The sequence below is a fragment of the Oncorhynchus kisutch genome, linkage group LG4 (assembly GCF_002021735.2).
Source record: "Oncorhynchus kisutch isolate 150728-3 linkage group LG4, Okis_V2, whole genome shotgun sequence".
NCBI lineage: Eukaryota > Metazoa > Chordata > Actinopteri > Salmoniformes > Salmonidae > Oncorhynchus > Oncorhynchus kisutch.
The window spans coordinates 71081073-71096594 of record NC_034177.2 but is presented as its reverse complement, the minus strand read 5'-3'; the positions used below and the strand labels follow the sequence as shown (position 1 = coordinate 71096594).

Below are 15522 nucleotides of genomic sequence, written 5' to 3'. Positions count from 1 at the left end.
ACGTTAGCTGTATGGATGGATCATGCACCGGCACAACTCATTGTTGACAATATACACTATATATACAAACGTATGTGGATACCCCTTAAAATTAGTGGATTTAGTTATTTCAGCCACACCCTTTGCTGACAGGTGTATAAAATCGAGCACACATCCATGCAATCTCCAAAGACTAACATTAGCAGTAGAATGGTGTCATGACTTCATAGGTGCCAGACCCCCCCCAGGTGAAGTTGGCCATTTTATGATGGTCGTAAATACCTGCAGGAACTCTCTCTCTCCCACACAATGAAAGGGAAGTTTAAAATTCATTCGTTACAACAGAGAGATTTTGTAGTACTGTGACATCCAAGGTTGGATAATGAAACAATATTTCTGTAATCCAAACAGTTGGAAGGGTCCGTGGGTACGTAAAGATCAATCATGTCCAATTCATTACTAATTTGTGATATAACTAAGGCCAGTAGAACATAACTGTATCTCTGAATGTGTATATCTCCCAGTGATCAGATTCACATCCAGATGTTGTGGAACTTATATGATTAAATATGAAACTATTTGTGAGAAGATGGGATGTCAGCCTTCTAAATGAGATAATTGTTTTCATATGAAGTCTTAACCAGTTAGTGACCACACCCATGTGAGCACAGACAGTATGTCGGCGTCATAGAATGCCCCTTTTTCCAGAGTGCGTGACAAAATGTACATCAGACCAAGCAGGCGAACGGTGTCAACCGGATGTCACGAATGGTTAGACTCTACAAGACCAGTACACGGACAGCGTGAGCTGAAAAGTACGAAATGGTTAGAAACTCTGAAACCTTCTCGAGGAAAGAAGATGTACACAGGAACATTCAGTCGGCAGCTGTTTAAATACTTAAGTATGGTACTCTGAAAGATCCATTCTAAAGAACATTTCCCTATCAAAAGAACATTGGGACATCTGACATATCCATTATAATCCATTATAACTGTAATGCTTCCTAATTTGGTTAGCTATGTGACTGTTTGCAATATATCAACTGTTACATTTTTTTTTATTAAATTAAAAGCAAGAGAAATAAAGGTTCAATCAGTACTGAGTGAATGAACAACAACAAAAGCTTCCTGTCATCAACAGACATTCCATTTAAGCTTTAGTGACTCCCCATCCTGCGTGCGGGATCGTAATCATCGACTGACACTAATTAGCATAACGCAACGGACATAAATATTCCTAGAAAATATTCCTATTCATGAAAATCACATGTGAAATATATTGAGACACAGCTTAGCCTTTTGTTAATCACCCTGTCATCTCAGATTTTCAAAATATGCTTTACAGCCAAAGCTAGACAAGCATTTGTGTAAGTTTATCGATAGCCTAGCATAGCATTTTGTCCAGCTAGCAGCAGGTAACTTGGTCACGGAAATCAGAAAAGCAATCAAATTAAATTGTTTACCTTTGATGAGCTTCGGATGTTTTCACTCACGAGACTCCCAGTTAGATAGCCAATGTTCCTATTTTTGCAGGCGAAATAGCTCCGTTTGTTCTTCACGTTTGGCTGAGAAATCGCCCGGAAATTGCAGTCACGAAAACGCCGAAAAATATTCCAAATTAGCTCCATAATATCGACAGAAACATGGCAAACGTTGTTTATAATAAATCCTCAAGGTGTTTTTCAAATATCTATTAGATAATATATCTACCGGGACAATTGTTTTTTCAGTAGGACCGATTGGAATAATGGCTACCTCTGTATTTTACGCGAGAATCAGTTGCGCAATGTAGCCGCTTACGGGTATTCTTCAACATAAATGCGTAAAACTATGTCACAATGCTGTAGACACCTTGGGGAATACGGAGAAAAAGTAATCTGGTTGATAGCCCATTCACTGCTCAATAGGGACGCATTGGAACGCAGATCTTTCAAAAGAATAGTCACTTCCGGATTGGATTCTTCTCAGGCTTTCGCCTGCAATATCAGTTCTGTTATGCTCACAGACAATATTTTTACAGTTTTGAAAACTTTAGAGTGTTTTCTATCCTAAGCTGTAAATTATATACATATTCTAGCATCTTATCCTGACAAAATATCCCGTTTACTACAGGAACATTATTTTTCCAAAAATGAAAATACTGCCCCCTAGTCACAAAAGGTTTTAAAAAGTGTCAAGATAATACGTATATGACAGGGTTCATAGCATAAGCGTAAACGCCGATTTATTGTCAATCTGGTGTCTGTATTGGTGGGACAGCATTTACTGTGATGCGGCATTCATACTTCTTGCGCTTCGCAGAGCAGAGCTGTTGTGAAGGAAGTTGTCAAGGAAGAACGTTTTAGTTTATACAGGACGTACCTCTCCCCCCACCTACCATCAACCAATCATGTCAATGCGGAGCTATACGGAGCCCTCTGCAAAATGTGGGAGACGCATGGCGATGCGGTACAGAGCTTGATTTGGCCTATGCAAGCCTCCGGAGTCTCCGCAATTTAATCACACCCTCCGTATGGAGCCTCTGGACCGCATTGCCGGATCAAGCAATATATTGGCTTATCATAAACATTGCTAAATAAAAATGTTTAAAAAAGTACAGGCAGACACCACATTACTACATGACAAAACAGCTCGCTCAATCAAGCATGATGGTCTTGTATGAAGTATAAAAGCTTAATAAAAAATATAATAAAAAAAGCTTGAAAAGGTGGGATTAGCGTGCTGTGTGAAAAATCCAATACTTAATATTTGTATGCGGTACAAATCACATTATTGTGGGAGCACCTCCTTTAAGAGTATGAATTAGGCTGTTTGAGAAGGTTTAAATACAATAAGAAACCTGCCTACACATTTTTTGAAATACAATAGACCAACATAGCTACTGTAGTAGGTCAAAGCTGTGTGCTGGAAAACCTTAGTAGAGCATGGGTAGAGTACAGTAGGCATTGTGGTGCTCATGTGAAATTTGTGTATTTTTCGGCTTCAGTAGGCTTAATGCCTACTAACTTAAAATGTCGTTTTTTGTTTTAAATAGATCTTAGAACCATGCTGTGCTATCTCGAAAATGAAACAGCCACACCTCCATTCTGGCCAATTCGTGCCACCCATAGCCAAGCTTTAATTTAACGTCAGCTCCATATCTGCAAGGCCTTGCTATGTTAATCCGAGCTAGGGTAGCTTACTGAACCCTTTTCCATAAAGAGCTATGATGTCTAAGAGATGAAAAGGCAAGGGCAGCATCATCAAATAAACCTGCCTCCTTAGAGGCCAGGAGATTCTCATATAAACTGCTTATAAAAACAGGTTAAATGGTCGTCCGCCACGTGACCCCTGGCCTCATTTCAGCTGGGCTGGGCAGCTGATTTTAAACACAGATTAAACTTGACCTTTTCTATGTCTGACATTTTTTTTGTGACTGTGTGCTGAGCGACTGAGATTGGAGATCATGCTCCGCTTACCAAATGAGAGACAAACGCACACTGCTGCTGAACGAACCCCACAAAACCAGATATGTCAATGTGGGGACTTCCAGCTGGAAACAATTTGATCCTAAACACAAATGCGCACGCATGCACTCATACACACTCACACACACACACCCAACACAACCCCAAACCTTTAAACCAATCAAGCTAGAATCCTAGTCAAACTAAATAAACTCTGCAATCCATTCAGACATATTGTAGAGATGACAACAAACCATAAACCAGATCTCCCTGGAGCAAATATTTTTATTAAAACCCTTTTTCGTGTTATCCAATTGGTAGTTACAGTCTTGTCCCATCGCTGCAAAACCTTTACGGACTCAAGAGAGGCAAAGTTTGAGAGCCATCCGTCCTCCGAAACACAACCCTGCCAAGCCACACTGCTCGCGTAACCCAGAAGCCAGCCTCACCAATGAGTCAGGGAAACAACGTACAGCTGGCGAACGAAGTCAGCGTGATGGGCCAAACCCTCCCCTAACCTAACCCAGACGACACTGGGCCAATTGTGGGCCTCCTCAGGGGTCTCCCGGCCGCAGCAGGCTGCAACACAGCCCGGGATCGACCGGGGGTCTGTAGTGATGCCTCTAGCACTGCGATGCAGCGCCTTAGACCACTGCGCCCCTCGGGAGGACCCTGGAGCTATTTTAGTGACAATTGTTGTTATAGGAGAGGAGATTGATTTGGAGTCCTGACTGTTGACTCATGGTAGTGTATTACGTCAAGTTATGTCAATATTGAGCTGATGATATTTGAGTCTGGACCACTGTATTAAGAAAGTAGATTGTTCTTGAGTCATCAGCTCTGATCAAAGAAAGAGTGGATTGTTCTGGGGCTGGGAATGTTGATCTAAGGCAACGTTTGTTTGCGGAAACTGGACGCGAGAGAGAAAGAGAGGCGGGAGAAATAGAGAGAGCGAGAGAGAGAGCGAGGGAAAGAAGAGACAGCAAGAGAAAGAGCGAGAGCGTGAGAGAGACATATAGAGAAAAAGAGAAGAATGAGAGCCAGAGAGAAAGGGGGACAGGAAGTTAGAGACAGATATGTATTGATTACCTGTAGTACTGTTTCTCCTTGCTGCATGTCAGTGAACACCTTAACGCTGTAGGAGACTTCACCGAAGGTGGGAGTGTTGTCATTGGCGTCAATCACCAGGATGTTGACAGTCACCCGCGTGCTCTCCTGTACCCCATCTGATGCCATCATCTATACACAGAACAACAGTGAGAGCAGTAAAAATCCTGCCTTTAGGACAAAGCCTATTTCTTGCAAATTCTCTTCCAGTTTCCTTTTGTGTTACGTTCTTAAGTGCCTGACTAAAAAAACTATGGCAAACTGATAAAACAGAGTAAATACGAACAAATAAATGGTACATAAAAGGGTAAAGGGTACAACTTTAATGTGATATTGCCAGTCCCCCTGGCTTAATTCACAACACAGATGTTGATGTTTTCCTCAGGAGGGGCACAAAACTAAATCAAACTTGAGACTTACTGTATAAAGGCACACCATCACACAGACAAACACACACACCCACATACAGACACGTAAACCACAGGAGGTTGCTGAGGGGAGAACGGCTCATAATAATGGCCGGAACGGAGCAAATGGAATGGCATAAAACACATTGAAACCACGTGTTTGATCTATTTGATACCATTCCACTTATTCTGCCCCAGCCAGTACCACAAGCCCGTCCTCCCCAATTAAGTTGCCACCAACCTCCTGTGACGTACACATACACAAACAGTAAGTGAGCGCAACCCAAAAGAAAGGACAACCAAACAAAACAGAACCCTTGAAGCCAGAATACAGAACATTAAAGGCGTGATTTCAATGTAAATGGACCACTTATTCTCTTACCATTGCTTGCCCAAGACAATATAACACAATTGCTTGATGCTCAAGAATTTAAAATTGCAGCAATTTCTTTCAAGTCCGGATCATTCTAATGGCAAAATGGCACCATCAAAGCCTCAACATAGACATAATAAACATACTATTGACGAAACTCTTCAAAGATAATAGTCACATATCCTTAGAACAGTGTGTTATCACAGCAACAAGTCCATGTACAAATCTAAAATCAAATCAAATCGTTTTGGTCGCGTACACATTTTTTTGCAGATGTTATCACGGATGTGGCTAAATGCTTATGTTCCTAGCTCCAACAGTGCCGTAATACCAAACAAAACAAAACAATACATGCAAATCCCCCAATTTTAAAAAAAGGAATTAAGAAATATATAGAACGAGCACTTTCAGAGTCCCGAATATACAGTACCAGTCAAAAGTTTGGACACACCTACTTTTTTCTTTATTTTTTAATATGTTCTACATTGCAGAATAATAGTGAAGATATCGAAACTATGAAATAACAACTATGGAATCATGTAGTAACCAAAAAAGTGTTAAACAAATTAAACTATATTCTAAATTTGAGTCTTCAAAGTAGCCACCCCTTTACCTTGATGACAGCTTTGCACAATCTTAGCATTCTCTCAACCAGCTTCACGAGGAATGCTTTTCCAACATTCTTGAAGGAGTTACAGAATATGCTGAGAAATTGTTGGCTACTTTTCCTTCACTCCGCGGTCCAACTCATCCCAAACCATCTCAATTGGGTTGAGGTCGGGTGATTGTGGAGGCCAGGTTATCTGATGCAGCACTCCATCACTCTCCTTCTTTGTCAAATAGTCCTTACACAGTCTGGAGGTGTGTTGGAAACCAAATGATAGTCTCACTAAGAGCTAAATTAATCACTGACACTGTCACCAGCAAAGCATCCACACACCATCACAAATCCTCCTCCATGCTTCACAGTGGGAACCACACAAGTGGAGAACATCCGTTCACTTACTTTGCGTCTCAAAAAGAAATGGCGGTTGGAACCAAAATCTCAAATTTGGACAAAAGGAGAGATCTCCACCGGTCTAATGTGCATTGCTCATGTTTCTTGGCCCAGGCAAGAATCTTCTTCTTATTGGTGTCCTTTAGTAGTGGTTTCTTTTCAGCATTTCGACCATGAAGGCCTGATTCACGCAGTCTCCTCTGAACAGATGTTGAGATGTGTCTGTTACTTGAACTCATTGAAGCATTTATTTGGGCTGCAAATTCTGAGGCTGGTAACTGTAATGAGCGTATCCTCTGCAGCTGGTAACTGTAATGAACTTATCCTCTGCAGCAGAGGTAACTCTTGGTCTTCCTTTCCTGTGGCGGTCCTCTGAGAGCCAGTTTCATCACATCACTTGATGTTTTTTTGCGACTGCACTTGAAGAAACTTTCAAAGTTCTTTACATTTTCCATATTGACTGACATTCATGTGTTAAAGTAATGATGGACTGTCATTTCTCTTTGCTTATTTGAGCTATTCTTGCAATAATATGGACTTGGTCTTTTACCAAATAGGGCTATCTTCTGTATACCACCCTTACCTTTTCTCAACACAATTGATTGGTGCAAATGCATTAAGAAAGAAAGATCCACACATTAACTTTTAACAAGGCACACATGTTAATTGAAATGCATTCCAGGTGACTACCTCATGAAGCTGGTTGAGAGAATGCCAACAGTGTGCAAAGCTGTCATCAAGGCAAAGGGTGGCTACTTTGAAGAATCTCAAAAATAAAGCAGATTTTAATTTGTTTAACACTTGTTTGGTTATTACATGATCCCATGTGTGTTATTTCAAAGTTGACAGTTGATGTCTTCACTATTATTCTACAATGTAGAAAATAGTACAAATTAAGAACTACCCTTGAAGGAGTAGGTGTGTCCAAACTTTTGACTGGTACTGTAAATCTATATCTACAGTACATGGTGACAATTTACTCGACATCCATTTCATAATATTTCATAACAGCTGACATAACTTGTTATAACCTGTCATAATATAGTCATAACACTGTCATGACCCATATAGTTATGTCAGCTGTTATGTCATATAGTTGTGACAAATATTGCGTTATTTTATGGCTGGTTGTAACACCTACATACGAGTGTCAAAACTCAAACATATATAAATTATTTTTTTCCCTGCCAGGAAGTTTCCTTTCGTTTAAAACTTTTTTAGATCATTTGTTGTTGTTGTTGGAATGAATTCTTTACAGTCCCGTTTTTTTCCATCATATATAGCGTGTAGAAAATGCACTTTATAACACTGTCAAGAAGCATTTTGACCATCATAATCATATAAGCCAGGTCGGCCTTTTACAAACATGCTCTTATATCAGTCATCAGTCAAAAAGAGGGTGTCTTGTCCTGCTCTTCAAATCTGCTCCTGCATTCATCCCAGTCATCAGCAACAGAGCATTGGGTTAGGTGCATGTCTGACATCAATGTCTGCGCGATTACAATGATAATATAATATAGCACATTTCCCAAAAATGGTTATAACATAAACATATTGTTGACACGTATGCTATGGTGTAATGTAATGTTTTGCCTTGTGTGGTAGCTTTTGGGGATCTTATGTAGGTGTCATAACCAGACATTAAATAACACAATATATGTCACAACAGGTCTAAATATATGCATCATAACAGTGCTATGACCCTATTATAACAGGTAACAATAATAATAAACAGTACATTCGGATTCAGATCCCTTGACGTTACAGCCTTATTCTAAAATGGATAAAACACATTTTGTCCCTCATCAATCTACACAAAATACCACATAATGATACATTAAAACAGGTTTTTAGACATTTTTGCTAATTTATGAAGAAAATATCACATTTACATAAGTATTCACACACTTTACTCAGTACTTTGTGGAAGCACCTTTTGCAATGATTACAGCTTTGAGTGTTCTTGGGTATGATGCTACAAGCTTGACACACCTTTATTTGAGGAGTTTCTCCCATTCTTCTCTGCAGATCCTCTCAAGCTCTGTCAGGTTGGTTGTAGAGTATTGCTGCACGGCTATATTTAGGTCTCTCCAGAGATGATCAATCAGGTTCAAGTCCGGCCTCTGGCTGGGCCACTCAAGGACATTCAGAGACTTGTCCCAAAGCCACTCCTGCGTTGTCTTGTCTGTGTGCTTAGGGTCATTGTCCTGTTAGAAGGTGAACCTATGGAGCAGGTTTTCTTCAAGATCTCTCTGTACTTTGCACCGTTCATCTTTCCCTCGATCCTGACTAGTCTCCTAGTCCCTGCCGCTGAAAAACATCCCCACAGCATGATGCCGCCATCACTGTGCTTCACCGTAGGGATGTGCCAGGTTTCCTCTAGACGTGATGCTTGGCATTCAGGCCAAAGAGTTCAATCTTGGTTTCATCAGACCAGAGAATCTTGTTTCTCATGGTCTGAGAGTACTTTAGGTGCCTTTTGGCAAACTCCAAGCAAGCTGTCATGTGCCTTTTACTGAGGAGTGGCTTCCATCTGGCCCCTCTACCATAAAGGCCTGATTGGTGGAGTGCTACAGAGATGGGAGAACCTTCCAGAAGGATAACCATCTCCACAGAGGAACTCTGGAGCTCTGACAGAGTGACCATCTGGTTCTGGGTCACCTCCCTGACCAAGGCCCTTCTCCCCGGATTGCTCAGTTTGGCCAGGCAGCCAGCTCTAGGAAGAGTCTTGGTGGTTCCAAACTTCTTCCATTTAAGAATGATGGAGGCCACTGTGTTCTTGGGGACCTACAATGCTGCATACATTTTTTTGGTGTCTCGGAGCTCCACAGACAATTCCTTCGACCTCATGGCTTGGTTTTTGCTCTGACATGTGCCTTTCCAAATCATGTCTGATCAGTTGAATTTACCACAGGTGGAGTCCAATCAAGTTGAAGAAACATCTCATTGATGATCAATGGAAACAGGATGCACCCAAGCTCAAATTCGAGTCTCATGGCAAAGGGTCTGAATAAGGTATTTCAGTTTTTTTAAATTTATAATAGATTTGCAAAAATAAAATTCCAACCTGTTTTCGCTTTGTCATTATAGGGTATTGTGTGTAGAAAATGATGAGAGGAGAAAAATATTGAATACATTTTATAATAAGGTTGTAACATAACAAAATGTGGAAAAAGTCAAGGGTTCTGAATACTTTCCGAATACACTGTATAGATATGAAGTGTGTAAAACAGTATTGAGACATTTTTAAAGTGACCAGTGTTCAATGCCTACAGTATGTACATATTGCAGCAGTCTATAAGGTGCAGGGTTGAGTACTTGGTGGTAGCCAGCTAGTAAACATGACTAAAGTTCAAGGCAGAGGTTACTGGGCAGGGGCTGGCTGGCTGGTGACTATTTAATAGTCTGATGGCCAGTTTTTTAGTCTCTCGGTCCCAGCTTTGATGCACCTGTACCCGCCTTCTATATGGTTGAGGGGTGAACAGGCCATGGCTCGGGTGGCTGAGGTCCTTGACACACACGCACACACACACACACACACACACACACACACACACACACACACACACGGAGACCTCTGATTGTGAGATCCAAAAGAGCTAACTCCTTCTCCAAAGGGGTGTAAAGAGTTCAAACATGGCATCTGTTCCCCTTTATCAATATCTTCCTGACTGGTCCAGTGAGGGAGTGAGGTAGCAGAGATAAAGAAGCTGAAGCTTCATATATTTGATCTTCACAGCTTCTTCTGAACTCAGCTGGCACAACATGACCACAGATGCAGATATTGAAAACAGACTAGTATCCTACCACCTCTATCGCCCAAACCCTCCCACTTTCTCTTTTGTTTAATCAAACGTGTTTTCTCCAGGAAACACTCCCTCAATATTTAAATAATGATGCTTTCTGATATGTAACCATCCCAGAGGGAGAGTACACACATGTAGATGCTTAATGCACCGGAGACTCTTCAGAGACTACTTAGGGTCTTAATGTTAAAGAGAACAGTAGCACTATTTATGTAATTGCATGCCATCAATACAGAGAACACAATTAAGTCTCTGAATAATGTAAGATAAAATCCCTTCATTGTGAGTATGCTGGAGAGCACTGTGTGTAAAAATACAGCAGGAGCCAAGAGTTGCAGTGTGTTCCTGTCCAGAAGGAAAGGGCTTCATCTTGTATTGGTTGGATTTTGGAAAGCTACTGTAGGTCAGTAAACAGGTGATCCAGAATAAATACATGCTAATAAAGGTGTAAAGTAGTAACGTGCCTTGCCAAGTCATTTAATCTCTTCAGTAGAGGCATAGATAAATCAAACTGCTACAACGTAAGTTAAGTTCAATTGTATTGACTGAGTTGAAAATAAATAGATTCTGTAGGCAGTGTGGTTACGTCAAGTCATATCATACAGCCTAAACCGAGCTGTTACATATTTTACAAGTGGGTGCTTTATTAGAGTGGTGGGTGTTATTTGGTAATATATGTGGATGTCGTTGGAACGAGGCGTACCGTGAAGGTGTAGGTCATCTGCTTCTCTCTGTCCACAGGTTTGAGCAGTCGGAGGTAGCGGGTGATCCCGGTCGGGGTTATGGCAAAGCTGGTGCTGAAGTCATCCAGAGTCACCGTCACCAGAGGGTCTTTGCTCTTCAAAAAGAAAAGACATTGGAGAGAAGAGGGTTACCATGGAGACAAGACCTTACTCAAATCTGCAGCTGTGTCACTGAGGAAAAAACAATCGTGAGAGACAGAACAAGCCAAAACATGTCTGAGTGGTAAAAGACTGCTGACAAAGACAACATAGTATTGAGAACATAGTACTGAGAACAGGAGAAGGCCTTGAAGGAATTCTAAGAAATCTTGTCATTTTATACCCCCTATAAAGCACACTACAATTGTACAGTAGGTCTTTCATTGCGGCTCTGGCAACAAGCTGCAGCATATGATCGATTTACAGAAACCTATGCTTATGCCGGCCTACTGTTCAATACGTTTGAAAGTAGAAAAAAAATGTCGTAAAAAAATGCATTCTTGAAGGTGATAATTCATGTGTCTTAATAATAAACTCATATGCGATCTTTAAATATAAATGTAAAATGGAGTACGGAGTAATTTGGTCTAAAAGTGAGGACCATATATAAAAACATTTCAATACTGTTTTACAACTTTCCCCAAATATGTTTTTCTTCTCTGGGTTATGTTGGCACAAGGGAGATTTAAGCAGGTTTGGGTTGTTATGGAGATTCAGGTCTGTCAATGAGGCCTGCCTGTCTGCTAAACATTCACACTGCTTTGCCCATTGATCTGTTTTAGAGCTGCACTTTGATGTCTTAATCTCACCCTGCTGAGAGGGAGAGAGTGCAAGAGAGCGAGAGATAGAAAGTTACAGACAGACAAACACAGAGAAAGAGAGACAGTAAGAAATGATACAGAGGGAAAGTGAGTTGGAGAAATCTCTGTTGAGGAGTTTATTGTGTTAGGTGCCATCTGAGGAAATGAATAAAACTATATTTTCAACATCATCAACATAAAGAGAAATATCCTGGTGACAAAAGCACAAACAGAGTGGGGGCGAATGCTGCTGTGCATCTGTGTTCTGAGTGTCTCCTGGTGTGTTGGCAGCCTGTCTCAATGTGTGATTTCAACCATTTAAATGCAGTTGAGGCGCTTAGAAAACCCACTCCTGTCAGCGCCTGTTTGAAATGTTGTGCTTTTCAGAATCATCACCTCAACAACACACACACACACTGAATGTACTAAATGTATCGGTGCGATCTGTGTATTTACCCACTTTTTTTTTTACTTGACTAGAACAATAGACACACACGGCAAAACACAAAAACATTAGACATTTGTGTCTAAGAAGGGAAAACTGAGTCACACATCGGAAAAACCTGAAAGAGAACTTGGCCCAGAGGTTTGAACACAGACCATGCAGTAGAGTAAAACCCAAAGGCACACTTTTAGTCATAACAGCATCACAAACCACACGTTTACCTACAGGTGTTTGACCAGGCATCAGCTACAACAAAGAGACAAAGTAGCATCAATGATAATACAGTGTGATGGAGAGTGTTTCCCCATCTTAGCATGGGCTTCTGGAAGTGTTTTACTAACATAAACATGCTATAAAATGTAAATACTTAATTGGCTTATGTGCTCATGAAATGATTTAGTCTGAAAAGCCTTCATATTTTGTATGAAATTAAATTCATTCAAAAGGTTAACATGTACATTTAGTTTCTTGTGTGTAGCCATGCCAGCTAATTCTTGTGTGTATTTGTGTGCGCTGTCTGTGTATGTACTTGTGCGTGCATTCATAGTATTGTGTATTTGCAGGTTCATAAGTGACATGCTTGTGCTTGTGAGAGTGTGCGCTTGTGTGTGTGCATGCAGACATCCCCAATACCTCTTCAATGTCTTTGTCCAGGGCGATTATGCCCAAGGGGGCAGTGAGGTTGGAGCTGGCAGAGATGGTGGTGCCTACTGGGGAGGACTCGCTGACGTATCCCTGGTAGGACTGGAACTGGAAGTACGGAGCCTGGTTGTTCTCATCCAGGACATCAATGATCAGTTCAGCGTATGCTGGGAGTGGGTGGCCATTGTCCTGCTCAGCCTAAAAGAAGCAGAAATGTGTATATTTATTATGAACCCTAAAAATTGTCAAAGACCTCAGCCACCCCAGTCTCTACTACTGCATGGCAAGCGGTACCGGAGTGCCAAGTCTAGGACAAAAAGGCTTTTACCACCAAGCCATAAGATTCCTGAACAGATAACCAAATGGCTACCCGGACTATTTGCATTGTGTGCCCCCCAACCCCTCTTTTACGCTGCTGCTACTCTCTGTTTATCTTATATGCATAGTCACTTTAACCATACATTCATGTACATACTACTTCAATTGGGCCGACCAACCAGTGCTCCCGCACATTGGCTAACCGGGCTATCTGCATTGTGTCCCACCACCCGCCAACCCCTCTTTTTACGCTACTGCTACTCTCTGTTCATCATATATATGCATAGTCACTTTAATCATATCTACATGTACATACTACCTCAATAAGCCTGACTAACTGGTGTCTGTAGCCTTGCTACTGTTATTTTCAAATGTCTTTTTACTGTTTTATTTCTTTACTTACCTACACACACACACACACACACACACCTTATTTTCACACTTTTGGTTAGAGCCTGTAAGTAAGCATTTCACTGTAAGGTGAAAGGTGACCTGTTGTATTCCGCGCACGTGAAAAATAAACTTTGATTTGATTTGAACCTCACTGTAACATGTACTGATATGCAACTTACAACATACATGGAACATACAATCATAAGGTGGTCATAAGATTATTATGACAGACTGACTATTTTTGTAATACCTGTTGCAGATCATTAAACAAAGCTAAACACATTTGAATGCCAGATATTACACCATTTACAAGGACTCAGTGTCACAATTGAAATGCAAACTTCTGAACGTCAGATTAACGAGGGAATAGAAATGCAGAGGGCATTGTTTCCGAAAGACTGTCATTTCAATTACATAAATCATTGGCAAATTAATCAAACAACCACTTTGAATTAGATTCCAGTAAATGGTAAGAAACTTAAAACAAATGCTTTAATCTGGGATGAATGGACGCTAATTAAAATGGTTAGCTAGCAGTTCAGTTTCTGTTTTGAATGATACCACAGACTTTATTGTTTATATCAGGGTTGGCCAACCCTTTTCCTGTGTGCAGGCGTTTGTTCCAGCCCTATTCTAACACACCCAATTAAAGCTAATCAAGGTCTTGATGAACAGCTGATTGGTAGAATCAGGTGTGTTCAGTGGCATGCATTCATCGATGTCAAGGAAAGCTAGGCTGCCCCACACATTTTACCCCCCACCAAATTATAACTTATCTTTCGACTCTCTGTGTTTTCATAAATTTCCTTAAATTCGCAAGGGGCTGAATCTATCTCACCGGAGGAATCATCTGAGCGAGGAAAACAATACCCATCTGTCTCAGCATGTGTCGCGCATGTATCGGATGCTGTCTGGCCAAAGAGAGTATGACATGTTGCCACATGTAGCATTTGATTGATTGATGCCAGCGAGCATTTTGCCTCTCATGATGAACATTTTTAGTTGAGGTCAACTCTGGATGATACTGGCGTAGCAAAACCACCCCTCAAGGGAGGCCAGTTTGGATTTGGCTTCACACCAATCAAATCACATCAAAAGTAAAATGTATTTGTCTGAATTTGTATATATATTTCTGGTCCACTTCTGTTATTGTCCTGCAGTAGCTGGCTAGCTAAAATCAACCCTTTCTTAAGCCATGGATGGAGATATGGATTTGAACTTGAGGTTCCGTACAGGACAATGATTATTACTGAGTTTCTGATCTGACCATAAATTCATACATTGTGCCACTGGCCTGAGACGATTGAAGTCTAGATGTAGTATGCTCAAGTTAACTAGCTAGCCAATTTCACTGGTTCCTTGTTGCCCATGTGAGATAGTAAGGCTAGCAAGCATTTTATCCTGGTAGCCTACAGTCTAGGACAACAAAAACAAAAAATGTGCACTATAGGAGGATGACATTGATGTTCATCTAGTCTGGGTGAGTTAACATGTTTTTTCTACTTGCACACATGAAGTAGACTCACAAGAATGGCGCGAGAGAAGATGGCTGCCGTTTTACGGGATCCTAACCAATTGTGCTATTTTGTGTGTTTTTTCACGTTCTTTGTAACTTATTTTATACATCACGTTTCTGCCACCGACTCTTATAACCGGAAAGAGCTTCTGGATATCAGAACAGTGATTACTCACCTCGAACTAAAGACAGATGTTTTATTTAATGAGTAGGACGCAAAGGATTTACCTGACCAGGTCCAAATCCCCGTCATTCACATGAAGACACCAGTACAGGGGACGCAGGTCGGAATGTCTTGTGAGAATTTGTCGGGGAGTGGGTAACCAGTCTCCACCATCCGTCCTATTGGCCACGTGCAATCATTGGAGAATAAACTGGATGAGCTCCATTCAAAACTATCCTTCCAACGGGACATTAAGAACTGTAACATGTTTCACAGAGTCGTGGCTGAAATAGGACATGGATAATATACAGTTGGCTGGTTTTTCCGTGCATCAGCAAGACAGAACAGCTGCCTCCGGTAAGACAAGGGGTCAATAGCAGCTGGTGCTCAAAATCAAATATTAAGAAA

At 41.0% G+C, this 15522-nt stretch overlaps 1 protein-coding gene across 4 annotated transcripts in view; it reads right to left on the bottom strand.

Moving 5' to 3' along the window:
- The window catches only part of LOC109889942 (protocadherin-15-like), a 266187-nt gene that overhangs the window by 138552 nt on the left and 112113 nt on the right, over positions 1-15522 (bottom strand). For all 4 annotated transcript variants that reach the window (XM_031823570.1, XM_031823571.1, XM_031823569.1 and 1 more), the window contains exons 12-14: positions 12716-12922; positions 10819-10953; positions 4515-4664 (exon numbers count right to left, since the gene is read on the bottom strand). In XM_031823570.1, coding sequence (XP_031679430.1) covers positions 4515-4664; positions 10819-10953; positions 12716-12922 — 492 coding nt within the window. The remainder of the gene's footprint in view (positions 1-4514; positions 4665-10818; positions 10954-12715; positions 12923-15522) is intronic.